Consider the following 27,367-nt stretch of genomic DNA (forward strand, 5'->3'; position numbering starts at 1 on the left):
GTTGTGCCTTCTCTCAGAGGATATATCTCTAAATTTGACCAAACCGGAACAGTGGGGCTGGAGGACATGACCCAAAACAGGCAAAGGGTGCTCAACACGGAGTGGTTTTCACATCTGGAGTGTGCTGTGGTTGTATCTTGTGCACTTCACAGAACAATACGTGAGGCCAGGATCAAGGAAGAAAGAAGAGAGAAAAGAGAAGAGAAGAGAAGAGAAGAGAAGAGAAGAGAAGAGAAGAGAAGAGAAGAGAAGAGAAGAGAAGAGAAGAGAAGAGAAGAGAAGAGAAGAGAAAAGAAGAGAAGAGAAAGAGAAAAGGAAGGAAGGAAGCAAGCAAAGAAGGAAGGAAAAGAGAAAGAAAGGAGATAAACCATACTTAGTGTATTTGTTAATTTAAAATGAATATTTTTACTTGATTGGGTGGAGACAGAAAGAGAGAGAGATAAAGACTTATAAACCTGTAGGAAGGTGCTACATGTATTCATTTCCAAACTTAATTCCCAGGCTAGCTCTTGGAGAACTTACGAAGCCATTCATTTCATAGAATTCCTTGGGAGTCAAAGCCTGGGTGTCTCATAGCCTCAGGCAGATTCAGCATTAGTGAGATCTATGCCTTTCCTCAGGTTTAGGTGTCCTACCCTGGCATAACCTTCCATGTTTAGCCTTCGATGGAGACAACTCCCAGAATCAGCGTGAGGAGCTGGTTTTAGCCTATCCAAGTTTTGTGCTAGTACCTCAAGCCTCAGAATTTGGCACACAGAGCAGCCAAACAAAGGGTCACTGCTGTCCCTTGATGTTTGAAGTGTCTTTGAGAGGCTGGGAAATGAAAGCAGACTGGAGAAGCCTGCACTGCTCCAGAGCAGGGCTCACTGAGAGCCACCAAGCCTTACTTTCCTACAAGTCCCCACTCAGTGTATTTGACAACATTTTTGACCCATGCTGTTGAGTTACATGCTTCATTTTTTGCCTTTTGCTAAACTTAGTACAGAGATGATTAAAAAAATCAAGGTTTTTCAGCCAATGTCAATATTTGAACACTGTGTTTGCCTCAAGATGTTTGAAACAGACATGTTTTTATAAGAAATACATGTGTTTATTTCTGAAAGCAGGATTAAATATGCGGTTACCTCCATGTGATGTATCAGAAGCACAGTTTTGTTCAAACATACATATTTAATAGCATTTCAATCTCTTGGAAAAAATGGGAGAAGGCACATTTTTTCCCCAATATTAACTTCTTTAAAGCCATTTTTTCCATGGGAGAAAAGGTTATGTTCAAAACTGAGGATCAGTTCTAACTTCCTTCTAGGCGGTCCCAGCAGGTACATTTTCACTCTCCCCTCAGGATTTTAAGTCTCTCTCTCATCAGTTTTCTATATTTACACTGAATGCTCTAGAGCTACGTGCATCCCTCTGCCTGCTCTCCCTCTGCAGCCCCAGCAACACAAGACTGAAGTTATAGCCCTTGGGCAGTGGTGGCTCTTCTACATCATGGAGCATTTCTGCTCAGCCGCCTGTTTCATCTCAGTGAAGGTGGCTTGTGCCTTTTCTTTGATGGCATCCATGTCCATATTCTGGATGTTCTGCAGCTGGCCCAGGATAGAGTCCTTGTCCTCTTCCTCCTCCTGATCTTCTGCCACCATCTTCTGAAGGTCTTCTGGCAACCCCACATCATCTCCAGCCATCTGTATTTGATTCTCATCCAATTCACTCTAAAGCAGGAAACAAAACCAGCAAATGAGAGTATTTCTGCTCTCCCAGGATCTACCAATGAGCCTCTTGTTTTGTTCTTTTTTTTTAGGTTTTTAGGGAGAATGGAAACAGATGCACAAATTTTTCAGTCAAAATTTTTGAGCGCCACTTGTGAATTCAGGGCCTCAATCAGTTTCCATGCAAGTTCTAAGATTTTTCAGGCAATGTCAATTATATTTCTTTGAAGGGCTTCAGCACTGTCAAAACTGAAGCCCTCAGTGTCACTTGCCATTTTAGAAACCTTTGCCATGCTGATAGTGCAGGAATTCCATTCCAAGTTATTCGTATCCCCCAAAACCATGCTGCAAGACACCGCCAAGCCTGTCAGCTGCTCTGCTGTGCCTGTCAGCTTCTGCTCAATGAAGGAAGAGCTCTAGAAAAGCTGTGGTACCATTTTCTTATTCAATTGTTGGGAGGGGATTTTTAAAGTATTAGCACTAAACTGAAGCCTTCTGGAAGAAAGAAAAAAACTTCGGGATGAACTACTGGAAAAAGGGTCCCCCATCTTCCCAAACCATGTCTAAACTCTGTCTAGATCTTTGATTGGCCTCTCTGAGTTGTGATGAAGAGCAGGGGCAGCCTGGCACATAATCAGTGTTGCAGTGCTGGTAAGTGGGGCAATAGGAAGACCTAGACAACAAACGAGAGGAGGAAGGTCGGGTGTGAGTCTGAGAAAGCAAAAGGAGGCAGGAGAAGAAACTGGTTAAGCAATTAAAAGGGCTGAGACTGCAGTAAGCACTACATACACTTGCTTCCTGCCTGCCCCCCGATACACTGGGATTATGTCAATTTTTCAAACAATGGTGATTTTGTTCACATTTTCTCGTGGATTCTGATGGATCCAGAGCTCAGAACAGGATATTTTGACACAGTTCACACATCAAAAATGAACATTAATGCCTCATTACACCTCCAAAATGAAGCATGACAGCAGCAAAAGCCTGATATGAATAAGCAGCAATGCTATCAGCAGGAGGTGTTTTTTAGAGTGAGGGGTCTGGGTTTTGCATGAATGAAAGGACAAATGAATGCAAGGACATATATGAGCGATGTCTGTGTTGTTGTAGGCCTTAGCAAGGACAGGCAGACTGGGGGTGGTTGGCCGCATAACCACTATTTACTGTTCCATATTTCCATACTTTATGTTTGCAATAACTGTACTTCCCTTTAATCTGATTTCTCCCCATTATCTCATGTGAAACTGCGGAGAGCTCTAGCAGGATTGTTACTGCTGTGTGGATAAAATGGGTGAGGACATCTCTTCCCCTTTTTGGGTAAGGGTTGCTGCAGTCAGATCTGTGGGAACTAGAAACACTCTCCCAATCAGAAAAGATATTCTTTATTGATTGTGTAGCAGGAAAAAATGTGTTAAGCTTTTATTCAGCAGCTGATGGCTACCAGAGGAGTTAACCCTTTTGAAATCCTCACCAGTAGCAGTAGAGGATGATAAAAAAGACACTGTTAATTACTGAAAAAGTGTGCCTTAATCAGACGATCACACATGTTCTTTTCTTTAGAATTATTTCTAATTTAAGGCATCATCACTGCATGCTACTGTAGTGATTCACATGTTTGCAATGTAAACAATTGTCTGGCATGTTCCTTCACCAAAGCCCGCTGTCCTGTGGAAGTCTGAGATGTGATGTGCAACAGTTTGGGGCTTCAAAGTGTTCTCTGACCAAAAAAGAATATATTGAGATATAGTCTAAGGCAGTACAATTCTGCCAAGCCACCTGCTTCTACCCACTTGGCATTTAGCTTGAAAAGACCTAAATTTGGCTTCAAAAGGGTGGGGCTGCTCAACAAGAAGCAAAGAAGCACATGAAATGTGTAGCCTCTTCTCTTCCTTCTAAAATTTGACAGTTTGATTCTTGCTTACTTTGATTTGAAATGGAAAAGTGAACACAGAAGCTACATCTATTCTACTAAGTTAAATATGCCTGGCACAGGTCTCTTGCCCCAAGGCCAGCTGGCCTGGAAAAAACCCACTGGGATGCTATTGAACTCTGTCGCCCTGCCGAACAGGGTGGTCCCATCAAACTGCCGATTGGGAATGCCTGTCCTAACTCCCAAACTGGCCCTGGGAACTGCTTGGGAGGGTGCCCAGGCCAAAAGTGGGTCAGATATTATTCTGACAATTAACAGCATAGGCAATAGTGTCTGAGTGCATGGTAATATTTTTTGACGCTGACTATGCATCTGATGTAGTCAGTCCCAAATCTGTTTTGCTATAGATGCAATAGAGTTCTTTACATATACAGTGATACACGCAGAAAACTGTCTAAATATCTGCTTTGTTACAATTTGTTGGTAAAGTCGTCTGCCTAAATTAAGGTGCAAATGTCCAGTTCAAGGATACCAACTTTATTTTGTAACACATTAAGTGTGTACAGAAATGAGAAAAAAGGAGAGTGAAAGAGAGAGAGAGGGAGGATTGAGACAGTGCTAGCAGGAGATGGTCACCATCTGATATCACAGGGGAAGTTCCTTCTTTAGCTACCACAGGTAAAGGACATGGTTTAACATTAGACAGCCCCATGACCACCGGGTTGGAAGAGCAATCTCCCTCAGGGAGGAGCACAGTCCGTGCCCACCTGGCGGGAAGAGCAATCTCCCTCAGGGAGAGACAGCTTCTTCCACTAAAAGTTTTGTCAAACTCCCTCAAAGGGAGATGACGCCCTCCAGGCAGAGAGACAATCAAAGTTTGGTATTGCTTGTTAAATGGCACTTTCAGTTCTCTGACCAATGATGTTGAAGTCCTCTGTGCAACTTAAGGAGCAAAGAAAACCAAATGCTGGTTCAACACTGCTTATGTGAAGTCTGCTTGCAAACAAAAAAGAACAAAGCTCACAGACTAATCCACAGGGGAAGCAAACTCTTTTCCAGCATCGCTGTGTGAGATACTGCTTTCCTTATGCCTAACTTATCCTGTCATAACATTTACCTATGCTGATGTACAGAGAGCCTTAGGTAGCTGGCTCCAGACCTGATCCTGTGATTCATCGCCTATAATGCACCAGTAACATACAAAATCAGAGTTCACCTTGCCTTGACCTGCAGGTGGGATTTTTGATTAGCAATACAGCAGCCCCACCATCCTTATGCCAATGAAGGGCTGCAGGTACCTCACAAGTACGAGGAGCCATAGGTTGGAACCAGCAGCCCTCCTCCCCAGAAACACCCTTAGAGATTCCGGACATCACAGCCTGGAGCACAGACCTGGTGAGTGGGGACTGGTCCCTCCTGATATTTGCACTGGGACTCCATTTTTCCACAGCTCATGCCCCTGTGTTTAGACCTTGCAGAAATTCATTGATTACTGAATCCCAGTTCAGGAAAAAGGCAGCAAGTGGATAAGAGAGTTTGGTGAGGTTTTTTTTGGTTTTTTTTTTTTTAATTATTATTAAAATATCAATGTCTGTACATAATATTTTTAAAATGTTTTGTGTGAATGTGACGCACTGAGTACTCCAAAGATGAAAAAGTTGTCCATAGATCAAATGTCTCATGGCTAAAAACATCTTTCTGATGATAAACCTAAGTTGACAACTCTGTTAATAGGATTAGTTTCATTAAGGGTCTACTTTCTCTTATAAATCTGGCCCAGATAGCACGGAGCTTTAGATTTTACATGGCAAAGGGGGCCCTGCTTAGTCCTGAAATTCATGCTTTTACTTAAAATGCTTGCTAGTGATTGATACTGGTAATATTCAGTGTTTCCAGCCCATACTAGGCTACCTGAAATGACTTTTAATTTTCAAAATAATTAATGCATTATCACAAGTCTGAGAGCATTTTGCTGCCAGCATGTTGTATCCCAGCATTGAATTTTTTTCAGGGATACATAGTGTGCATGTAATAATTTAATTTTCTTCCTGCTAGAACATGTTTTTGTAAGGGCTGAGGAAAACCAAGATATATGCTATATAGGGAGAAACAAATGCGGAAAAACGTATCCTGCAATATTGTTTGCTGGCTAAGGGCTACTTTCCTACCTTGGAGACAAGTCTTCTATTGTTATTACTGAAGTTTGGCTCCAGACAGAACTTAGTATATGCCAAAGCCGAGATCCTGCTGGAGATAGGTCAGATCACCACTGCTTGCTTGTGTGTCTTGAGCTTGAGGTGCTCAGCCAAGGGGGACTGGAGACCTGGTCACCATCTCAAGCTGAAAAAAGCACTACAAGTGGGAGAATTTCAAAACCACAGAGACACCCAGCTGCACTGATGTTTAGTTGAGACCTGGGCACTCAAGTATCCTGGAGCTTTCCAAAGCAGCCCCTCTTGGAGCTGAAAGCTCTGGCAAGATGCTAGGTAAGTGCTACTCAGGAGCTGTCTCAGCATATGCCTCCAAAAGGAAAGCAAAGCCTAATGATATTTTACTCCTCAGCTGCTAATTAAAATGCTGGTGTTTAGAGACTTAGGCCTCCAATCCAATCAGTCACTTAGAATCTTGGACTTAATTTTTTTGCATAATTAATCTTTCTGTAATTAAACTCACCCTCAGAGTATGTTGTCCAGCTAGAGCACCAGAAGAACCAGGCTCTTAGGGGTGGAATACATCTTAGCTGATTTCAGCTGTCACCTGAAGAGACATAGCCACTGGGAGGTGAGCCAACTCCATCTTAAATGCTTGTTTAAAAGCTTGGCTAGATGAGGCTACAAGTGCTGGTCTCTTTCTGTTGATGATGAGTCCCTAAATGACATGTTTGGATTAAGCACTACATTTTTTTGCAGTTAAATTACAGGAGATGGATTCTTTACCTTCCTCCATTTTAATTAATCAAAAGCTCTGGAAAGTACTGATCAGAAAATGAGTGGTAATGAGCTGGCAGGTGAGTAATATAAATAAACTCTCAAACTGCTAAGAACCACCACACATTTCCTTGAGGGGTATAAATGAAATATGCCAACATCTTCCCACTAGTGATAGGTCAGAGCAAATGTGTGATCCAAATCCATGGAGAAATATTCTGTCCTGTATTACCTCTCTCCTGCCCATGGCACAAGCTTACAAAATAACACCATAATTAAAAAAAAATATTTTAAATAAGTGAGATCCATGGATGTTTACCGTAGGTTTAGTGCTAAAGCCTGTACTTTGCTAAACTTTTGCTAAATAAGGGTTCTGCAGTTAAAACCCTGAAAACAAGATGATGAGAAAATAATGAGTGAGTCTCCCCTCTAAACCAGGAAAACCACTTTGAATACAGTAGAGAGCTATCCTTTTTTGTATCCAGGTGATTTCACGTCAGGAAAAAGCTGTCAATCTAACTGTGCTCTCTGTCATGATCCAGAAGCTATTGCAGCTGCTGCCTGCTTTTAAAAAGCTTCCAGATTTCTCTGCTGCTTGAAGCTTTTGCTTTCAATATTTTGGTTTTCCTGGGAATATTTGACAGTGTCAGGATCACTAAGGAAAAAGGAACAGGCAGTTTAAAATTGGTTGAAATTTGGCCTCTGGACTAGATGAGCTCATGAGCTACAGGCTTACCTTGGGCAGTCTGTACTTTTCTCTCAGGTGAACCCTCAGAACGGCTCGCTCTGCTTTTTTCTGTGCAAATGCTGCATCTCTTTCCATCCTGGAAATCAGAACAAATGTTCCTTCAAGATGTTAATAAATACAATCTTTTGCACGGAACCAGTTGCTTGGCTGCAAAAAGTTACACACGGGAGTTATTCCCCAAGTAACTTGTCCAAAGGCACAAAAGGAGCAATACCAATAAAGTGATGCCAAAGGGCCACACTTCCTGTGCTTCTGTCACCTGTGAATTTTCCTGGTCTTTCCTTGTCCATTCATTGTTTCACAAGGGCAATGAATTCTAAAGCTTCCCTGTATGGAAAAGCACTGAATTAATCTGTGATTTTATAAAATGTTTTCATTAGATTTAAGGATTGGTCTGCACAAATATTTTTTTAGATTACATATGTGCATATTACATACTTGCAAAATGTATCTCCTCAAAGATTTTTGGTAACATTTGATAACACTCACCTTTCACCCCCCTCTCCCTTTAATTTCCTTTTTCCCCTGCTAGCATTTTCATGGAAATTCTATTGCAAAATTGATCTTGTTTCAGCATAGGTATTTTGGCACATAAAAGCTACTGGCAAAATGAAATATTACTTTTCCTCTGTTTCCAAAATGAGTTTTTGGATTTCTCTCTCTCTAAAAACAAAACCCCCACAAACAAACCTAAAATCTGAGGAGGACCCAAAGCCTGGTTGGTTATGGGTTCAAAATTGAGCACAACTTCAGCAAGGCACATTTACTTTTCTGGTCTCCATTCCTGTGCAGCTGAACACTGGGCAAAATCCAGGGACCCCTGAAACAGGAATATGCTCTGCCCATGCCAGAGATTTCTGACACAGAACCACATCTCTTCCTGAGATGATCTTTTCTCTTAGAGTTTCTAACAGTCCTATAGGGGTACTCCTGCCCTGCTTCCTCAGTATGGTTCAGTATGGAAAGGACACATGCACCACTTAAAAACAGTATAGAAGTAATTCTTTTCCCAGGCATTTCCCTGTCCCAGGAATCCTGTGTTGCTTCTCAGTCTCCATAAAACATCTTCCTGCCAGCAGGTGGTCATTTCTCTTTTAAATATCCCCTGACATAAGGCAGAGCAAAACATTCTGTGTTTTTTTCCAGACTAAATAACACCTCTTCAGGGTTTCCAGATAGAAATGTCTGATGCTAAATACAGACCTGGATACCTCAAATTCCGTCAGTCATTAACCCGGTACCTATAATCATCTTACAAGAAGGACTTACACAACCATTATGTAATTGACCATTAGAGGAACAGATGCATTTGAGATTTAAAAGTCAATCGTTTTATTTATAATTATGCATAATTTGAACTCCTGCATGCCGTCCTCCATTTTACTTGTTTTCATAAACACAGGAAGAGATAAAGATTGTCTTTACAGTCAAAATTGAGACTTAATTAATTTTAAAATTCTGCTTTATTTAGTGGATTTTAGAAAAAAAACAACCATCTTAAACCTTTGCTCAAGATAAATGAGCATTTAATATAGCACTCAGTACTTTTTCAGGTCTGCCATAATAAATGTGTACAACGAAATATTACCTATTGAAAGAATACTCAACATGGAGCTCTAGGAGAACAAATCATATACATTTGAGAATTAAATACAAACATCTTGGAAAATTTTTCTAGATAAAGTAACATCACCTAGGAATGAATCCAGCATATGAAGCTGTGGAGATAGCAGGAAAGCATAGGAGAGAGTTGCGGGGGGGGCAGGAAGAAGGAACATAATATTTTATCATTTCCAGTTGGGGAACTTTTGTTTTGGAAAGTCTTTTTAGCAAAGATTCATCTGCTTCTAAAAAAAAAATACTGAAGAGCTGCATGTTTGGCTTTTTCTTGGGTTATTTTTATCTGCATAAAGTTACCAAGAATTAGCCCCGTGCTCATAATAAGGGAACAGGTACTCACTTCTCCTCAACCATTTGCTTTTGATATTCTTCATACTCCTCTCTGGTCATTCCTGCAGCTGCTGCTGGATCAGAAGGAGTGCTTTCTTCTTTGCTTTCTTCCCCTCCACCTCCAAGTCCCAAATTCTTTACCTGGTTGCTCAACATACTTTTCATTAGAAAGGCCATCTTCTCAAAAAAAAAAAAAAAAAAAAGAAAGAAAAAAAAGAAAAAGAAAAGGAGCTATAAGAAAACAACTACAAGAAAGCCAAACAAAAAATGTTTTCAAACACAACAGTTGTAAGCAAGAGAGTTTCTACAGCCACATCAGCTCTTCAAGGGCACAGTGCTAGTGAAACGTGAATGCCAAAACCGGTTTGTCAGCCATAATCTGGATTAAAGAGTGAACTCCTTAATATATAGAGGCAGATGGTTCAGATTACTCCAAAAAAAATCATTAGATGCAACTACCTACTTTTTCCATTAATACTTTAAGCTAATTGTACACGCACACACACAAATCAATTATAGTGTGCAATAGCAATGTTGATATCTTCAGTTTTGAAGCTCTCTCTCACTTTCACAGAAATCACAACATTCCCTTGATCTGAATTGAAAACCTGCTTGACTCAATAGCCATAGTAAAACAGCAAAATTCAGGCTGTTGAGTGGTAAACACTCAGATTTGAGATTTGAAAACTTGAATTCTTCATTAAGCAAAAACACTGATTCTTTTTATCCCACTGGACAGAAAGTATTTGGTACAGTTTTTCTTCAGCCCTTCTTCACATGATTGGTTTATCTCCCAGATGAATGAGGCATCACTGCTATGATTACTTTATTTCAAGAAAGTAACCCCAAAGGAAGCAAGTCAGATCTTCTTACTGTTCTTTCTTTTGGGTTTCTGTCAGCTCTTGCCCAGGCTGTCTCCATCTACATCCCTGCTTTGGTGCTGCATAGAGCACCTGCTGTTTGTAATCCTAATTGCTGATAAAGAATAAATAAGTCTGAGTGTGTATGCCATAAAACAGTCTGGATACCTTTTGGGTGTAGATTGTTTCTGTAGGTCCTCATCTTTCAAACTTTTATTTGCATCATTAGCCTTACCAGGTCTACCCAGGTGAAGATTTCCAGGATCTGCTACCTAGGTTATAGACTATTTTAGGAAAGAAAATCACCTGCTAGGTCTCCGAAGTCCATGAGTTTGGGTTTTGAGCATTTATCCTACTGCAGTGACTGCACATGCCTTAATGCAACATTCTGGAATTTTGATTATCTAAATGGTTCTCCCAGCACTCTCATAATTTCGATGAGAACTGAGAGATGGGAGGATTCCAGTTTGCCTAATGCCTTAATCTATATTACAGCCTTTCTAATTAAAGCAGACCTATTACTACTAAAAAAACAAAACCAAAAACCAACCAACCAAAGCCCCCCCCAAAACCAAAAACAAACCCCAGGACGTTCTGAAATCCTGGATTACTAGTAACTAAACAAGAAACTTTAACTTTCTTTTTGAAACTCTCACTCAGAATCATGAAATCCAACTACTTCATCTTTATTTAAAATTCTCCTAGCTGGAACTTTGCAAACACTACATGGAGCACTGATTTTTCCAGTGTTAGGTCTCAAGAGTCTTCTCCAAGTGTATGGGAAGCGGTACCTCTTAAGCTTTTCACTGTTGGTCTTTACTGAAAAGAAGCTTCCCTAACTTGGCTGTAGGCTTTGATCCCTCTAGAAATGTTTCTAACATCATTTTGTGTCTAAAAGTGATGCTTTCACAGGATTGAGAAAGGCAAGAATTGGCTTGGGGAAGGACTGCTGAGAGGTCTTGCCCTCCAGGTCTCACCCCTGCAATCAGCAAAAGGCTTTCCAATGTTAATTTTGAGATCAAAGATAACGAAAAGGGCTTTGAAAGTTACTGGGCCTATTGGTACTGAAGCTGCTGAGAAACCACAAGAGAGACTGGTGACAAAAGGCAAAACACAGCCAGTACCCCCAGAATAATTCTGTTTCAGGCAGGTGCTCTATTGAAGTTAAAAAACTTACTACTTTTTGTTGATGACAGGAATCCCACACTTCATAAAAACATACAGACAGCAGCTAATTAAGTACTCATGTTGCCACTTCCTTTGCTTTAAATCTATGTCTTTTCCATCTAGTTTAAGTGAAATCAAAATTAAAGACTCTGTTCCTGGTTTATCTGATAAAAGTAGGTGATATAAAAAAGCCTGTGTTCCACACCCAAGGAACACACGGATCTCTAACCCCAGCATTCAGTCTTGAAACAGGCAAATTCCAGAGCTAAAGATAAAAGCCTCACAGAGAGGCCAGCCCAAAAATGCCATCCGAACTCCCAGTCTTTTCTAGATTCTGTGTTCCTAACAGTCACATAATGCAAAAATACATAGGAGTTCTGGGAAGAATCAGGATTCTGCCCTGATTCAGCCCTCTACCAAGAGGATGTTGCCTTTTCTAGCAGCTGGACCATCAGAAAGATGCATTTTAGGGTTTAGTCAGCTTGAATAGATTCAATTCAAGATCCCTCTTCCTCCACTTGCTAAAATCTTGCTCCTGGCTGGGGAAAAATGACAGAGGGAATTCAGCCCCAGAATACCATTAACTCCCCAGTGCCAGGTAGAACTGAACCCAGGTCTGTAAGTATTCAGACTCTGAACTGAGGGTAAAGAATGCTTCAAATACACTTGCTTAGATTTCATGGACACGTACCAAATGAAAAGAAAAAGGCTTACTAAAAATATGCACCTTTATTCAAACAAGGTTATCTCTGAACTCCAAGTATCAATTTACATCAGTCAGAAACAAACATGAAACTGTCAGCTGTTTGAATTTAAAATAAAATAAAAAACCAGTAGACATTTTTTGGTGTTACAGTAATCGATCCATTGAGAAAGGTCAGATTTTCTTCCCACAGAAGTTACAAACCAGAGCAGTTAATTTACAAACCGCATTGTGCATTTGACTTGTAAAAGATTCAGGGATCACCATCTGTTTAACAACCCCCCACCAGTACAATCCCATTCTCTTGTCATTGCCAAATATTTGCTACTTATCATCCACAATTCAAATATAACTTATTCTCTCTAATACTGTCCAACTCAATTCCAAGGTGTCTTTTCCTCCTAGCAGGGAAATCTTACTGGATAAGAATCAAACACACACTGTCACTGTTGAAAGAAACCTCCTAACAGGAGGCTACATTGACTGAAAAAATATTCTTAAAATCCAAATTTCTTGCTATTACTTCAAGAAGACAGGATGAAAGCTGAGCTGGGCAGTTGGGAGTTTTCTTTTGATCCAGTGAGTTATGGAAGCTCCAAGGAGAGACGATTGTGAAATGAATCATGAAGCAAAGTTACCAGTCTTCTGATGTTCCATGTTAGACCCTCTGTTCCCTACCACAGAAGTTTTCTCGTTGCACGTGGGAGACGTGTCTGATCAAGCAGCCTCCTCCTGAAGAGAAAACTGTAGGTTTCAAGTTTCCCCCTAGACATCACCCCCAGCCTGCTCTTCTTTCTAACCAAACAAACAGAAGTACAGGCTGCTCCAGCTTTAAACCAAAGGAATGGGTGGGTAAATTCACAGTAACAAAAATCCAGGCTCATTCCAATGGGCACATCAGAACTGCTCCACATTTTGCCAGATACTTATCAAAACACTTTCTGCAATAAGGGGTTTTGCAAAGCCTGCTGTGAGAGAAGGAGCTCTGTTTGGATGTTGCACTGATAAAAGAAGGTCTGCAACTGAAAGGAACCACCACTGCACAATTTCAGAACCATTTAAGAAAATATATTACGTTTAGTTACAAGAGTCAGGGTTGTAATAGCTTAGATTCAAGGCACCTGGAAATATTTGCTGGTGTTGAAAGAACTGAAGCGATAAATTCCAATGTGTTATTCTGCTTTATCTGAAAAGTTGTTTATTCATTGATTAGCCTGAGGCAACAGTTTCTCTCATTAGTACAGCAAAATCTGCTCAAATTTAGAAATGAATCTATAAAGCTACACCAGTTAGAGTATCCTCCATACTGCAGATGTGTTAATTGGTGTGTAGGCAGTGTCATTTTCTTGGTATAGCACAGACATTCACGTTTTGGACACTGTATTAGAAGTAACAAAATATATTGCATAGATTTATCATTTCTCCAAACTGACAGGCACAATACTGAAGTGTTCTTCATTACAGTGAATTTGGCAGCACGTGTTGCACTCCAAGGGAGCAGACTGTAGAAATGCAATAGGAGTAGTCATATTACAGATCATTTTTGCAGATTCAGACAAACAAATTAACAGTTCTAAGTGAAATATCCTGATGCATTTGTGTATTTTATAGAATTCAGGAAACTACAGAAATACTTACTCTAATTCTACACACAACTCAAGGACAAAGTTACCACCGATATGTAAACAAGGCAAAATTAATTAATTTCACATTCCTAAGTTGGGCCCTCTGCTTTCTTTCTTTCCTGAAGCAAATGTTCACTTGATAAGCAGTATCAAAATCACATGTTCAGCCTTATGCTTTTGATATCCAGGCAGGAATTGACACAAAATACTGGTTCTACAGATTAACAAACATGTCTGAAGCTAGTTTGTGAAGAAATGGGTTAACACTCAATACCTGCAGTTTACAATATTCACCATGTCAAGATTTAAATCAAAGCATCTGGACTTGATACATGAAAGACACAAGACAGCTTTAGGAAAGTAAAGACAAATTCACACACTAAACATATCCTTGATACAATCAGATTGGAAGACAGATAAAGCAATCATGTTTGCTGGAAAAGTTCCACAAATCTCCCCAAAAAAATTACAGACAGACTTGAAACTATGAAAGAAGAAATCAGCCCCACAATATACTTGAAGAAATTACTTTATCACATTTTCTCTCACTGCCCAAAATCAGACTGCAAAATAAGGAGAAAAGCCTTTCTTCGCATGCTCTCTATAATTGGTGTTTTACATCAGGTATCAACAGTCAGGGTCTTAAAGGCCTGTCTTTGTATCCACGCATTAAAAAATGTTTAAATGAGAATTAAAGAAGATATTCTTACACTGTTAAATCCAAGTGGTAAACAAATAAAATGTTTATAGTAAGTTTTTACCTCCCAAAAAACCACCAAACCCCACAAAAGAACAGTTCTTTGAGGTGTGGGATTTTCCTACCTTCTTTTTCTTTTCTTTTTTTTAACTGCTATGTCAGGACACTTAGTAGCAAATTTTCTGCACAAATCATCCATCTGCAATTCACACTCCGAACAAACACCAAGCCTGGGTGTTTCAACTCCTCCTCTGGAATCTTAACAAAGCAGAGGAATCGGGAATTTGCCTTTCAGTATTAATGAAAAAGTCAGCTGAAAACACAGACCTAGATAGGGTGCAGTCTTCCCCCATCCAGCAGTTGCTCCCTGTTTTAGCATCAACACCTTAAATGAGAACTCATTTTATTTAACAAAATTCAATAATTTATAATATTGAAGTATATCCAACACTAAAATTTCCCTCATTTACAGAAGTGTAGAATTTTCTGTGCATACAGACTGCTGTTACATACACACAAAAGGAACAGGTCATCAAAAGAACTTTTTGGCTGCTGCTTCTTGTTGGCTCCTGAAAGAAAAGGCAGAAAAGAATTCTTCAAGTCTTTTTAACTTAAAACTAGCTAACTGTTGTAAATTTTCATTTATTTGAGGATTAGAAGATTCCATTCCTTATCAACAGAGACTTAGAGGAAATGTTAAGTCATATCACAAAAACAGGATATAATTTTTTCTACTCACAAAGACATGGGTAGCATCACTGTAGTTCCAATTTTGCATCAGACACAAAAGGAAAAAACCAAACAACCCCACATTCTGGACAAAAGCCAGAAACAATGAAAGAACAAACAAACAGACTTTTAAAATATTCTTAACATTTTCTGAAGCTTCTCGGTATCTGATTGGCCAAAAGATCACCTTAGAAAAGGAAACCCATGCAACTATTCAGGGAAAGAATTTACTTTAAATGGGATTTACTTTTCCCTCTGGCACAGATCATTAATTTTTTTAGTGGATACAGACACTATGGATCAACCACATCCAGGTGCTGGAATTACAAAGGCATCACAAAGAACTGGAGGGGAACAGCTCCTTGTTTGTCTTGGAAATCATCATTCCAGCCAATGGCAAAAAGACTACCAAGCATGGAGGTTGTCTTTTCCATCAATGCAAACAGAATTTCAACATTATGACATCACAAGGAGGAGGAAGAGAACAGAAAAAACATCCCAATTAGCTTAGATAGAAAAAAAAGAAAAGAAAAGACACAACAGTCAGGCTGAAACAGGTCAGGTTCCCACTTGATACCCGGTGGGTGAGTGGGGATAGAATAAACCAAACTTTATTATGATAATTCAACATTTCCAATGAGTTCTGGGACAGTGGTAAATTCTGCATTCTTAGAGGTTTTGAAGACCTGACCAGTTTAAACCCCAAGTGACCTTGTCTGAATTCAGTGTGGACTCCGTTTGGAGCAGAAGATTGAACTGGAGACCTCCCAAGGTCTTCTCCAATCTGAATGATTGCTTGTTTTAACAAGATTAACACAATGATGCCATTCCAATGACATTATCAGTCAGCAGTTCTAAAACTATTTGCCCTGCTGTCTTTAAGCCACACAAGACTTACCTATACATGACATAACCAATGAATAACACAGTTTGCACCACCACAAATATGAAGAAATGCATTGTAGATAAGCAGGATGGAAACGGTGGCAACTCTGGACACTTTGGTTTCTCACTGGATGGCTAAAAACCAAGAAAAGACCAAACAAGACATCCTATCAAAAGACTTACAAAACAAGGGCTTTGCAATGTGATGTAAAAATTGGAGCACAAGCAGAAAATGGAGAGAAATTACAGTACTCTGAAAAATAATCTTACTCCTCATCTCACTCTCCCCTTCCGCTTTTACGTTTCTCAGATAAATTGCCTGATGTTAAATTGAGGGTTATATAGAAAAGAATGCATAAATATGGTAAATTAATCAAGGACCTTCTATGGATCATAAGCTAATTCAGCTTAATTGCTACCTAGGCTAGACTAAGGTACTCCTGGATATGAACACAGTCTTTTTTGCACTTAGAAATCTTAAGCAGAGTCTGCCTGATTTTCCTCTGATTAAAGCTCTCCCTTGTATGCAGAAGCATCACAGAATCTCCTCTGTATAGAGCTGTTAAATAGGGGGACAAACACAAAAAAAAAAAAAGCACCCAGAAAACCTAATTGCTTGACCTTGTTTCCACAGGAAATTAAGACTAAAAATCGTGCTCTTTGTGCAAAACTTCTCATCGAGACCCAGATCATGCAGTTAGGTCAAGGCAGCATAGTTTTAGCGAAGCAGCTTAATGAAGGATTAATTGCTCCCTAAACTGCATGCTGGCTCATCCTAGCTTTTCACTAACAGCCAAAGAAAGCTGTGTTACACTCATGCTTTACACTCCCAGCACATAAATTACCGTGTTTCGTTGTACTAAATGCTCTATGTCCCTCTTGACTACATGAAGGTGTTCTTTGATGTCGTTGAAGTGCTGAGTTGTTTCATAGACTCCTGCAGAGCCAGGGTGTTGAGCTCCACTGATGGATCTCAGAGCATCAGTCACAGAACTTCTGAAACAGGACAAACAGCAAACCAACTTTCAAAACACATCAGCTTTTCTACAAACAGCAGTTATTCTGGACCTTTTTTAGTTCATTAGAATTAGGCTGAAATACATAGTTGCCCCAAAAGGCAGCAAATTTCTTCTAGCTTTCGAGAACACCTCTCAAGAAATAATCCTTTAGTCAAACTATGATTTTTAAAAATAGTTAATTGCACTGACAGTTGCCATTTGTAGAGTGCCCCATATCTCGGTCACGCTGAGAATAAGAACTAGCAAATATTCTGTTGCCAGAACTTCTCCTTTGCCTGCCTGACTGATGAGGGCTATAGAACAAGAGTTCTGTCTGAGGCTCTTGCCAAGGCTTTAGGATCAGCAGAGTTTAATGCAATCTTTGAAGAAAACCAAAAGCTGTTTGAAAAATAAATAAACAAATAAATAAATAAATAAAAGCAGTCATGAAAGAAATAAAAACAAAGAGGCTTTAGGGATAAGAAAAGATTTAGATACATCCTTGTTTCATGATTACCATTTATATGAGGAACTCATTTCCCATATGCACTGTTGTAATACTTAGCATTGTCTTACTGTGAATTCATTTTGCTTCTACAACAAATGAAATTAAATCCAGAAAAAGTTGAGGTTTCATAACTAATTTGGTTTGAGGTTAACTAGTCAATGAGAGAAAAAAACCTTAATCTCTAATCAATATGTTTATATAATTTTCCTGTAGTGTGCTGTTTCTTTTGAGTTGCAAAAGAGGATTATTCTACAGCTAAAATATTTATCATGTGAATGATAATCTCCTCATTATTAACAGAATAGACAATCAAAATGTATGCCTTTAGATTTCTTTTTAATTTACTTAAAACTTTCCATTTGGTTCAGATGGGAGCTTACTTCAATGCTTTCACAGAGCACTCCTAACTCTTTGTAGAGTGGTCAGCAATTTTTCATTTACCTGGACTTGTAATTAGTATTATAACAATATATTTTAGAAATAAATTTCTCACTGGAAGGTTTTATCTTAAATAACCCATCATGCCCACTGCCTAATAACCACTGATAGTAATTCTGTCTTTCCAGATGCCTCACAGTGTTACAACATAAGTGGGACACTCACTTAGTTCTTCTCCCTCCTAACAGAACCGTATCTACATAATGAGTAGCAATCTGCACACTCACCTTCCCCCAGACTGATCCAGTCTTTGTTAAAAGCAAAATAACTTCCCTTAATAGACACAGGCTGTATCAAATTGAATTTATATTGACTTTTGCATTAATAATACCCTGCTGATAGTTTCTATTGTAGGAACATGCAAGATTCTTCTGTAATCAGATGATGAAGAAATCCACAATCTTGCCAAGAAAATTACTTGGCCCCTAAGTCCTTTTCCTGCAGGATGACAAGCAATGCACCAAGGGGCTGTTTATTTCTCTCTCTAAATAAAGCATTTCTTTAATCTAAGAAATATATAAAGATGATGTTATGCAAACTCTGAGCTGGTAAGTAGTCACTAAAAGGGCAGACTGCCAATATTAACAAGAAAATCTAATTTGCTTGCAAGGTATAAAGATTTGTCAAGAATATTAACAGAAAAGCTTCCGTGGAAGAACAAGTGCAAAAATGGAAGCACTCTAATCTTCATTCTACAAAAAACTGACCTACTTAGATAAATCACAAGAGCTGCCCTTGAACTAATACGGGGGGGGGGGGGGGGGGAGGGGGGAAAGCACAACTGAAGGAACTGTTTTCTCCTTTTTTTAAAAAATACAAGGTAAGGAAGGTTTTAGCTGCTACAAATGAAGGGCCAAACCAGCTTAAAGGCATTCCTGATTAAGACAGCAACAGCAAAATATTAAAGAAGTATTGAGACATCCTCATCAAACACAAGCATCTTCACAAATCTATGTACAAACAGCACCTTCAAGATAATGGTTTTACTTCATTGTTTTTAAAGGGGAACTTACCTGTTGAAGTGGAATTTCATGATAAAAAAAGAGACAAATTAGGGTGCTTAGCAATCCTTGGGGCATGAACTGACTTTACTACAGAAATTAAATATACGCAGTGAGTCTTCACTGAGGAACTGATGCAAACATCAAGTTTGTCAATATTGTCCCACTGAAGTAACACACAGGATTTAAAAGGAAAACCATAAAATTCAAAACACACCCTTAATATTTGGAAGGTGTTTACCTTATTTCCTTTACTTGTCTAATGACCTCTTCTTGAGTTTTCACAACTGTCTCTATCTCTTGCTGGGAAACCTGGTAGGGGCAGGGGAAGGAAAAAGATCAACATATCTTGGAAAAAGCAAATGGATCCCACTGCTGAAATCAGGCTGGGCTCTGAATCACCATGGGTTTTATTTACCTGTCCCTGATGACCTGGAAACCCAGCTCCTCTTTTGGCAATCTCCTCTGTGACTGCAGAGACGTATCTCCTCTGCTCATCCAGAATCATGTCCAGTTGCCTGTTAAGCTGTTTGATTTCCAGATGAATTCGATTCTGCCCCTCAAAGATTTGCCTCAGTTCACGATCACTCACAGTTTCAAAAACATCATCTGCTGCTAAGAAAAAAGCACAGGGGGTTCTTACACATGTGCACGTTCCTCACAATTCCTTGAGTTGGATCATTTCTCTTGCTCCCTTAACATATCCACATCCATCTACCTTTTCCTACAACTTCACCGTCCCAAAGTCCAAAAGACTCTGTGGCAAAGGGATTATTTCTGATCAATAAAAGGCTGAACTGTATCTCAAAAATGCAGATCAAAATAACATATAGGACCTTTAGAACAGTCATAACTTATCACTGTGCAATACAGATGACAACCTGAAATTTCACGTCTAGATGCCTAAAGTACATTCTCAGTGTATTTGCATTCACATACAGCTATTAAAATCCACGGAAGTAACAAATGGCTTCCATTATATGTTCAAATAATCAGGTTCTTGTTTGCCCAGCATTAGGCAAGCATTAAAAAGCTTTTCCATGTAAGCACATGATCCAAGATATGCACTAGACCATCTTTTAAAGGGTTTTCTGTGAATGTAGAGAAACAGACCAAAAAGATGTCCTTTAAATAATGAAAAAGGCCATGCTTTCTTAATCACCACTTTACAGAGGGATGCACTACCTTCTCTTCCTTCTGTTGTTCTTAATTCCCACCATGTTTCCAGTCATTCGTTTTGTTCTCAAGCCAGGCACCGCTAAAATAACTTTAGAAACGGGAAGCACTTTACAGTAAAGATTTTTAAATAATGTAAGTAACATCAGTGGGAGCTTAGCAAGATCAACCGGAGTATCCCTAGTTCTGAACATCCTGGAAAACAAACATTTCCCTGGACAACTGAAAAATTGCTCAAATAACTTGCCTGGCTGTCCTTGCACATCAGGATGTTCCCTTTGAAATTCTTCCTTCTTCTTATCCAATTCTTGCTGAAAGTGCTCAAACTCTTCTTGATACTTCTCTTTATCTTTCTGAGGGATTTCTGCATCTGGTGTTGGCTTTAAAACATTATTGGAGGGAAGGGCATGTGTGAGATTTTTCTCATGTTCTCCCCCCCGCCATGCTTAACACAAATGATTCTGCAGCAAGGCTGTTCAGATTTCAGATGTGAAGATATAATAAAATTACTGCAGCACATTAATACATTTAGCTGAAGTGAGAAACCACACATTCTCACGGAGAACAAATAGAAAATTTTCCCAACAGAAAATTAAAACAAGCTTTACATGGATAAATGCTGTTTAGCAGTACAGAATCATTCTAGAAGTAGGGAAAGTTGAAAGGGAGAACAGATATTTTCCCACTTTCCAAAGAAAATGTACTTTGTAGTACTGCATGGTTTGATTTAACATCACGAGTTTTGTTGCTTCAGTGGTGCTTCAGAATTCTGGTCTTGAGAATATTAATGACAATATTACCAAAATATTACAATACCAGTTTAATTTTTCTAAACCAGATGACAGCACAGCTACATGGCAAAACTGTGAAACAGGAATGCCACGTGTGACTTAAGAGGAAATACCATAATCTGGTGCTGCATATAAAATAACATGCACAATAAAATATTTTACTAATCATGCATAAAAATCCTTACTGCTTCCTTCCCAGGCTCAGTCAGCTGGAAGGTCAGAAATGACAGCACATCGTGGTCATCTGTATTCAACAAACAAAACAAAACCACCTTACCAATTCCTGTAATTCCCAAGACAACCTTCCACTTGCAAAGGATCTTCAAAAAACAGCATCCTCCCAAGCGTTTGTGCAGCAGGGAATGAGAGTATATAGGGGCTTTGTCGGGAAAAACCAAAAATTCTTCACCTAAGCATGTCATTAATTTGGGACTGCAAGAGGGTTAATTACATCATCATGGTCAAAAATTGGTATAATGGATCAACACTCGTAGTAAAAAACCAACCACCCAACCAACCTCTCTTGCAAGCCTTTCAAGTCCCCACAACATTTGCCATAAATTTTAACGTTTCCTACCTGCAAGTCCCCCTGTGGCGGCAGATATGCCAAAGTACCCCTGTGATGGCAACACCATATCTTCCACTTTGGCACAAAATTCATAGTCCTCTTTATCCGGAGTAAAGCCATTATTAATTAATACCTAAAAGGACAAACACTTAGGATTTTCACCACATTTGTGTTAATTGTTTTGTCAGTTTGCAGTAATGCTCACAAAATACAACTAATTGGGTAACTCAGCAGCTCAAACTGGAAACCAAAAACTATTTCTCTTCTGAAAAGAGACATTTTACTGACATTTTACATAAGCATTCTATTTGCAAAAGTACACATCCTAAAAGGGTTCTGGGCAACACAGACCTGATCTACACCAGTCATCCCTTGCAGTTCTGATTCAAAGCTTAGGGAGACTCTGCAAATGCATCCCCAGAGAAAGAGAGAACTGTTAAGTTTAACAACAACAGCTGGGACAGAGAAGTTCCTAGAGGAGGCATCAGGGCCCAGGTGAAAACAGAGCAGCCTTGGAGGCTGAAATTAAACTTTCATTCAAGAGTGACAGGCAGCTTTTCCCATTAACAACACAGTACAAGGTCTGCCCTCTTTTAGGTGCAGTCACGTTTACTTTTAGAGAAACTTCTACTACAAAATGACAGCTCTGCACTTTATGGCTGCTACCTGTGAATATACGAACGGCACCTTTCCAGAAGGAATCAGAAGCCAACACACAGACACTTTGTAGTTGTCACAACCCAGCACCGCATTAGTATTTTTCTCTCCTTACCTAGAAGGAATTCACAATCAGCTGAATAGTATTTAAGAAGTCTTAAAGACTCCCTTATACCAGTGGTTTTTAATCTTTAGACTTCAAAGCCCTACTATTTTTTGGAGGTGAGAAGCCTCAAGTAGAAAATTTAAATCTACTGTTAAATAGTTTCATTTTTTTAGCCACACTTCAGAACCTCTGGTTCAAAAATAAGCTACAAAACCCTCTGCAACTCTTAGATCAGCTTAAGAAATACCAAGCTCAGGAGCTGCTCAATCACTTGAATCTTAAACAAATCCTGACTTTGGGACACCTCTCCAGGCAAATCAAGAGCAACAGAAGGGTTTGAGCACATTATGAGTGTGTTTGCACAACTGCCTCCTAAGTCACATCAGAAAAATCAGCAATACCTGCATTCTAATGTAGCCAAAAGAACCTGTGTAGCATTAAAACACAACACCTCCTTCCAACCTCTGCAGCCAAGCTCCATATTTCTAACACCAGAACTGACACATGTGTTGCAACTCTGTGAAAACCAGTTTCACATTTAAGAAGTTGAGAAACACAAGTAATTCTGTTATTTCAGACTTACAGTCAGTGTTTTTTGGTAGTATGTGATCTTGACTCGCACAGGATAGGGCTTGTTCCGAAAGTCCCTTTGACAGGATGCCAGTGCTTGCGTGGATCCATCACTGTGCAAAAAGGGAACATCAAAAATAAAAATAAGTGTTATAGTTTATCAGCTGGGCCAAAAAGGTGTCTGACTCTCACTAAGCAACCTGATCCCAGTTTTTCAATCTGCAAGCCCTTCCAAGGCTGTTCTGTAATTGCACTGAGCTTTCTCAAGCCTGGGATCTCCAGTACTGCATGCTGTACACAGGACACAACGCAGAGGGAATGCAGGAATGGGGAAATCTGTTTTCTGAGGTATAATTCTCAGATATATTCCTGCACCTGGGAACCTGGACGGAAATAAGATGCAGTGACTGCACCAAGTGAGCTAGACACCTGTCCTCTTTGAAATCCAAAAAGGTGTCCATTGTGCTGCTGATAAACAATCAAAAATCAAAATTAATCCAACTAATTTTAGTAACAGCGATTAGCTTTCAGTTAGTCACTTCTGCCAGTTATTAGCTGTGTGTGGAGGACGCCCATAAGCAATAAAGTCTGTACTGTACCTCTATTTATCTGAGTTCATCCATCCCAAAGGGCATATGCCACTTAAATATCGATCAGTTGCCAATTTCTCTGCTGTTACTGCCAAAGCAGTGTTTTAACAAGTAGAAACCCTCAAATGTAAAGGAAACAACAAAGTTTCATATGAAAGAAGCCTTTATAATGCTTCTCATGGAACATTTCATCAATTAAAAGCAAGCATTCAGCAATAACACTGAAAATAAACTTACTTCTGATGGTCATACAGAAGCTTTCCATTATTGCCTACAACAATCACTCCAGGATTGTTTTTCTAGGGAAAGAAACGGCACACAAATGGATTAGTTTAATTTGAAGGGAAGCATCAGCAACATCCCTGACAGTCTTCTACTAAAATCTGTCTAAAATGTCTAAAAGCAAGCCAAAATTGTGCAGGGGAAGCAAAAGCAGCAAAGCAGACCTATTATGTACTGTTTAAGCTTCAGGATCATTCTGGACTGGGAAACTGAGAACTGAAAACAGCAATTGTCATCCTCATCTGATACAAAATCTTTGCTGCTGAATTAATCAAGGCAGATTTCTTCCAAGAAAAAGAGCATCTCTGAAGACACACATAGAAATTGCTGTTTCCACTATAAGGGAAACTTGACTATTTTATTTTATCCCTTTGAAGTGAAACAGGGGAAGAGTAGAAAAACAACATCCTTGCTTTTTCCTCAACAGGCAAGAAATTAATTTATCATCTTTTCTAGAAGAGTTTCCTTCCAACCAACCTTTCCATCATTGTCAAAGGAATCAAAGAAAATTCCAACACCGTTCCATTTATCAGCTGCCCCGAAAACAGGACCTTCCAAGCCTTGCTCTTCTGTAAACCAGATTGCCTATGAAGAAAGCAAAAAGTCATAGGTCAAGATTCACTTTTAAAGCACATTTATTTTTCTCAGTTAGGTCAAACTGCTCCTACCAATCCATCAGCTCCAATGCGGCCTCTTCCTGTAACTCGAAAGGTCACTTCCACTTCCCAATATTCAAATATTGATTTGTTTTTTGTCCACACTGAGCCTTTCTGGCTTTTCAAGGAGGTTGTTATGCGGATCTGATCTGCACTTGGGATGGCATCTAGAAAGCAAACAAGATGTTCTAACTTTCTGTTTAGCAGTGTAACAGAACAATAGGAATACATTCAGAGAGAAACTCGCTTGCATTAAGTAACATTTCTTTTTGGGATCATTTTCTTGAAAAAGCAGGAGAAAAAAAACCTCATCTATGGACAGTTTCCTCCATGTTACTCGTAACATAATGTCAAGTAAAAAAGTTACGTTAAGCAGTAGCAACTAAATTAAAGTCTGAAAAAAACCCAGCAGAAGGTACTGCAGAGAAACTATGTGAAGGTGGAACTGTAGATGTCAACACCTTTCATAAGGGGGGACACTCGGGAAGGATGACAAGCCTTTCTGAGCACAACGGAACCCCTAACCCAAAGGGCACAGAAACTGTACAAACATTGTTGAACCAAGTCCTATTTGCCAAGGCACACTTTGCATTTCGAGCTTCGAGACGATGAAACCGAACAGTTTTTCTGGCAGCACGGCCAGGGCCGACCTCGAGCGCGGCAGCAGTGACACATCAGCACTTCCCGGCAGCGCCACGAGTCCCCTCCCCAGGGCCCGCAGCCGCCACACCAGGAGGCCATAGGTACCTTCGCACCGCGGGTGGGAGCCCGGGTGTGCCCGGGCACTTCCCCGCCACCGCAGCATCTCCTCTGCGCCTCCGATGCCACGTGGAGCCCGAGGGCACGGCTGGCACCCACGGCCAGCTTCGCCCGCGGCTTCTCCCCGAGACCCCGCACCCCCCCGACCGGACACTGCTGCCTCCGCCTCAGGAACGCCACTGGCCCGGCCCCGCCACCCCCGTCCGGCACTTACTGCCCGTGTGCACCCAGAACGGCACCGTGCCGTCCGCCTGCACCAGGTGCGGCCCCTTGAAGCTGTACTTGTACTCGAAGCGCCGATGCGGCGCAGCCGCCGCGCCCTCCGTGGCCTGCGCGGCGGCGAGCGCCGGGCCGCCGAGGGCGAGAAAGAGCAGCAGCGGGGCGAGCGGCGCCGCCATCTTGGCCGAGCTGCGGGGCGATGCACAGGGCCAGCGGGGCGACCCCTGATTGGACGAGCGCGGGGGCGGGCACGCGGGGGGCGGGGAGGGGGCGGGGCCGATGTGTGGGCGGGGAGCGGGGCGGGAACTGGGCCGGGCTGGGGGCGGGGCGAGGCCGGCGTGAGGGCGGGCAGCGGAGGTGGGCAGCGGGGGCGGGGAGTGGGCCGGCGTCGGGCTCCCAATGTGCCCAGTGGCCACGTGGGAGCCTGGGGCGGGCCCCGGTCGCGGTGTCTCCCGGCGAATTTCCGAGCTCCCCCGGGTCCGATGGGCCGCGTGCTGTGGGCGGGTGCGCGGGACCGCCGCATTTGTGCGGCCTCTCGGACAGCTGCGAGCCGGTAACAGTGCACAGAGTGTCTGAAGGATAAATAATCTGTTCTTTCCCCTCAATATTACTTTCGTAGCAAAGACTGCACTTCCGCGGGCTCTTTTCAGTTCATTTGCAGAGTAGTCGGAAGCCCGGCAGGAAAATCCACACTGTTTCTCTCAACATGCGAGGCCAGCCTTCCACAGGGTGAGCAAAGCAAACCTCGGGTGACAGGCAGGCCAGGTGACAGTGGTGACAGGTGGGGATGGCCCCCGACACTGCCAAGATGAGAAACACGGCTGTTTTAAGTGTGCAGCATCACGGAGCAGGGGCAGGGCTTGGCTCAAAATTAAATCAAGCACTGAGCCAACAGTTAAGAGCTTCCTTTTTCATTCTCTCAATTTTCATTTAGCAGCCTATCGTACAGCCGTATTGGAGAAAAAATAATTATCAGGAGTGGGTTGTGGTTTTTTCAGCTTCTTTACACCCTTGGGTTTTGTTCTACATTTTTCATACCCATTTGATTCTGACATCCCTTCTTTTCCTCTTAATCTGTGAGTATGAGCAATCTAAGACTCTGTAAGTAGGTTCAGAGCCTAGTAAAGAAGAGGATGATCTTGGTGGCATTCAGGAGAGATTAAGTTCTTTTTTTTAAATGGTACACATTTCCTTCAGCATGGATGAAAAGTAAAACCTCACATTCTCACTTCTTTTTCAGCCACACAAAGAAGTAAGCAAATATATCAGGACCAGATGGGACTTGGCAAGCAAAATATTTCTGAGATAAATTTTAGAAGAATTTCTATATATAAATATATTGAGTATTCTTGATCAGTTAACATTTGTTTCTATAGAGAAAGAAGTGCTTGATTTCTTTTTTTTAATAGTGTCTTCCATCCAACAACATTCTAAAACATCCCGATTTATGAATCTGTTTTGCTTTTTTAGAGCATATATGTGGGAGATGTCAAGGGAATTGGGAGTCTCTTCTTGACAGCTTTCTAGACACAGAAAACTCAGCCATTTTTCTGTCCTTAAAAGATCTAGAAAGTAATTTTTGAGGTAAAATTCTGAAATTACTTCTGGAGGATAAAATTATGTGTGTATCAGAGATCCAAACAGAGCAGCATGAGGCCCTCTCCTGTCTGTTTCCTACATATGGCATTAACCTCAGAATTTATGCCAATAAAATACCAGAACCACGCTGAAGGAGACTAGAACCCTAAAGCACAAGCCTTGAAACAATTCCCTCTTACCCACGTGGGTGAAAGCAGGCTGAAATTTTGCCACTTAGAGGCACTGCCATAGAAGCTGTATTAGCAATTGTGCATGGAGGATTTGTAAAACCTCCTTTGAAAATGGAAATTCCTTTAAAAGTCTTCTTCCCAGGCATGGAAAGCTGCCCTCCAATCCACTGTGACATGCAGAAAAACATCCACAGACTCCCAAAATTATAGATATTAGCAGTCGAGACTCTTCCAGTTAAGTCTCTTCAAGCTGTTTTGCTACATGAGCTCACTAGAGGAAACAAAAAATGTTTCCTCTTTGTAAGAACTTTCTTGAATTCTGTCCTGAAAATTACATTTGAATTCAAACCCAGTAATAGGGGAAGGAAGGCTGAGCAAAGAGAACAGAGAATGGCTCACTGGCCTGAAACCC

General features: G+C 40.7%; 2 protein-coding genes across 4 annotated transcripts; both read right to left on the minus strand.

Annotated features, from left to right (window-relative positions):
• Positions 1–1,481: 1,481 nt before the first annotated feature.
• Positions 1,482–9,378, minus strand: LOC309585329 (complexin-4; the record flags this gene model as incomplete). The annotated part of the gene is made up of 3 exons (XM_082301988.1): positions 1,482–1,709; positions 7,240–7,327; positions 9,212–9,378. The coding sequence occupies 3 exons, from the start codon at positions 9,376–9,378 to the stop codon at positions 1,482–1,484; spliced, it is 483 nt and encodes a 160-aa protein (XP_082158114.1).
• Positions 9,379–11,942: 2,564 nt separating this feature from the next.
• Positions 11,943–25,366, minus strand: LOC309584966 (protein ERGIC-53-like). 3 transcript variants are annotated; one of them, XR_014227274.1, is made up of 14 exons: positions 25,182–25,366; positions 24,221–24,375; positions 24,030–24,137; positions 23,508–23,569; positions 22,694–22,793; positions 21,357–21,480; positions 20,965–21,023; positions 20,236–20,368; positions 19,231–19,427; positions 19,054–19,124; positions 16,713–16,863; positions 15,881–16,002; positions 14,379–14,822; positions 11,943–13,433 (listed from the first exon to the last, which is right to left on the minus strand). XR_014227274.1 is itself a non-coding variant. In XM_082301354.1 (13 exons), exons 1-13 carry the CDS (start codon positions 25,363–25,365, stop codon positions 14,786–14,788), a joined length of 1,500 nt encoding a protein of 499 aa, XP_082157480.1. In that variant the 5' UTR covers position 25,366; the 3' UTR covers positions 11,943–14,785. The 3 variants fall into 3 exon arrangements, 2 of the variants coding, with proteins under 2 accessions (XP_082157480.1, XP_082157479.1); XM_082301354.1 differs by having other exon boundaries at positions 11,943–14,822; positions 19,231–19,424; XM_082301353.1 differs by having other exon boundaries at positions 11,943–14,822.
• Positions 25,367–27,367: the final 2,001 nt, after the last annotated feature.

Source organism: Coloeus monedula, assembly GCF_965178545.1.
Source record: "Coloeus monedula genome assembly, chromosome: Z".
NCBI classification, from domain to species: Eukaryota; Metazoa; Chordata; class Aves; order Passeriformes; family Corvidae; genus Coloeus; species Coloeus monedula.

Bases quoted from the DNA above. Each gene is read 5' to 3' on its own strand.
- LOC309584966 (XM_082301353.1), bottom strand. From the start codon at position 25,365: ATGGCGGCGCCGCTCGCCCCGCTGCTGCTCTTTCTCGCCCTCGGCGGC. The intron at 24,138-24,220 runs GTAGGAGCAGTT...CTTTCTTCATAG, and splicing joins GCATTGGAGCTGATGGATTG to GCAATCTGGTTTACAGAAGA. The intron at 14,823-15,880 runs GTAAGTCTTGTG...CTTTTCTTTCAG, and splicing joins ATTGGTTATGTCATGTATAG to GAGCCAACAAGAAGCAGCAG.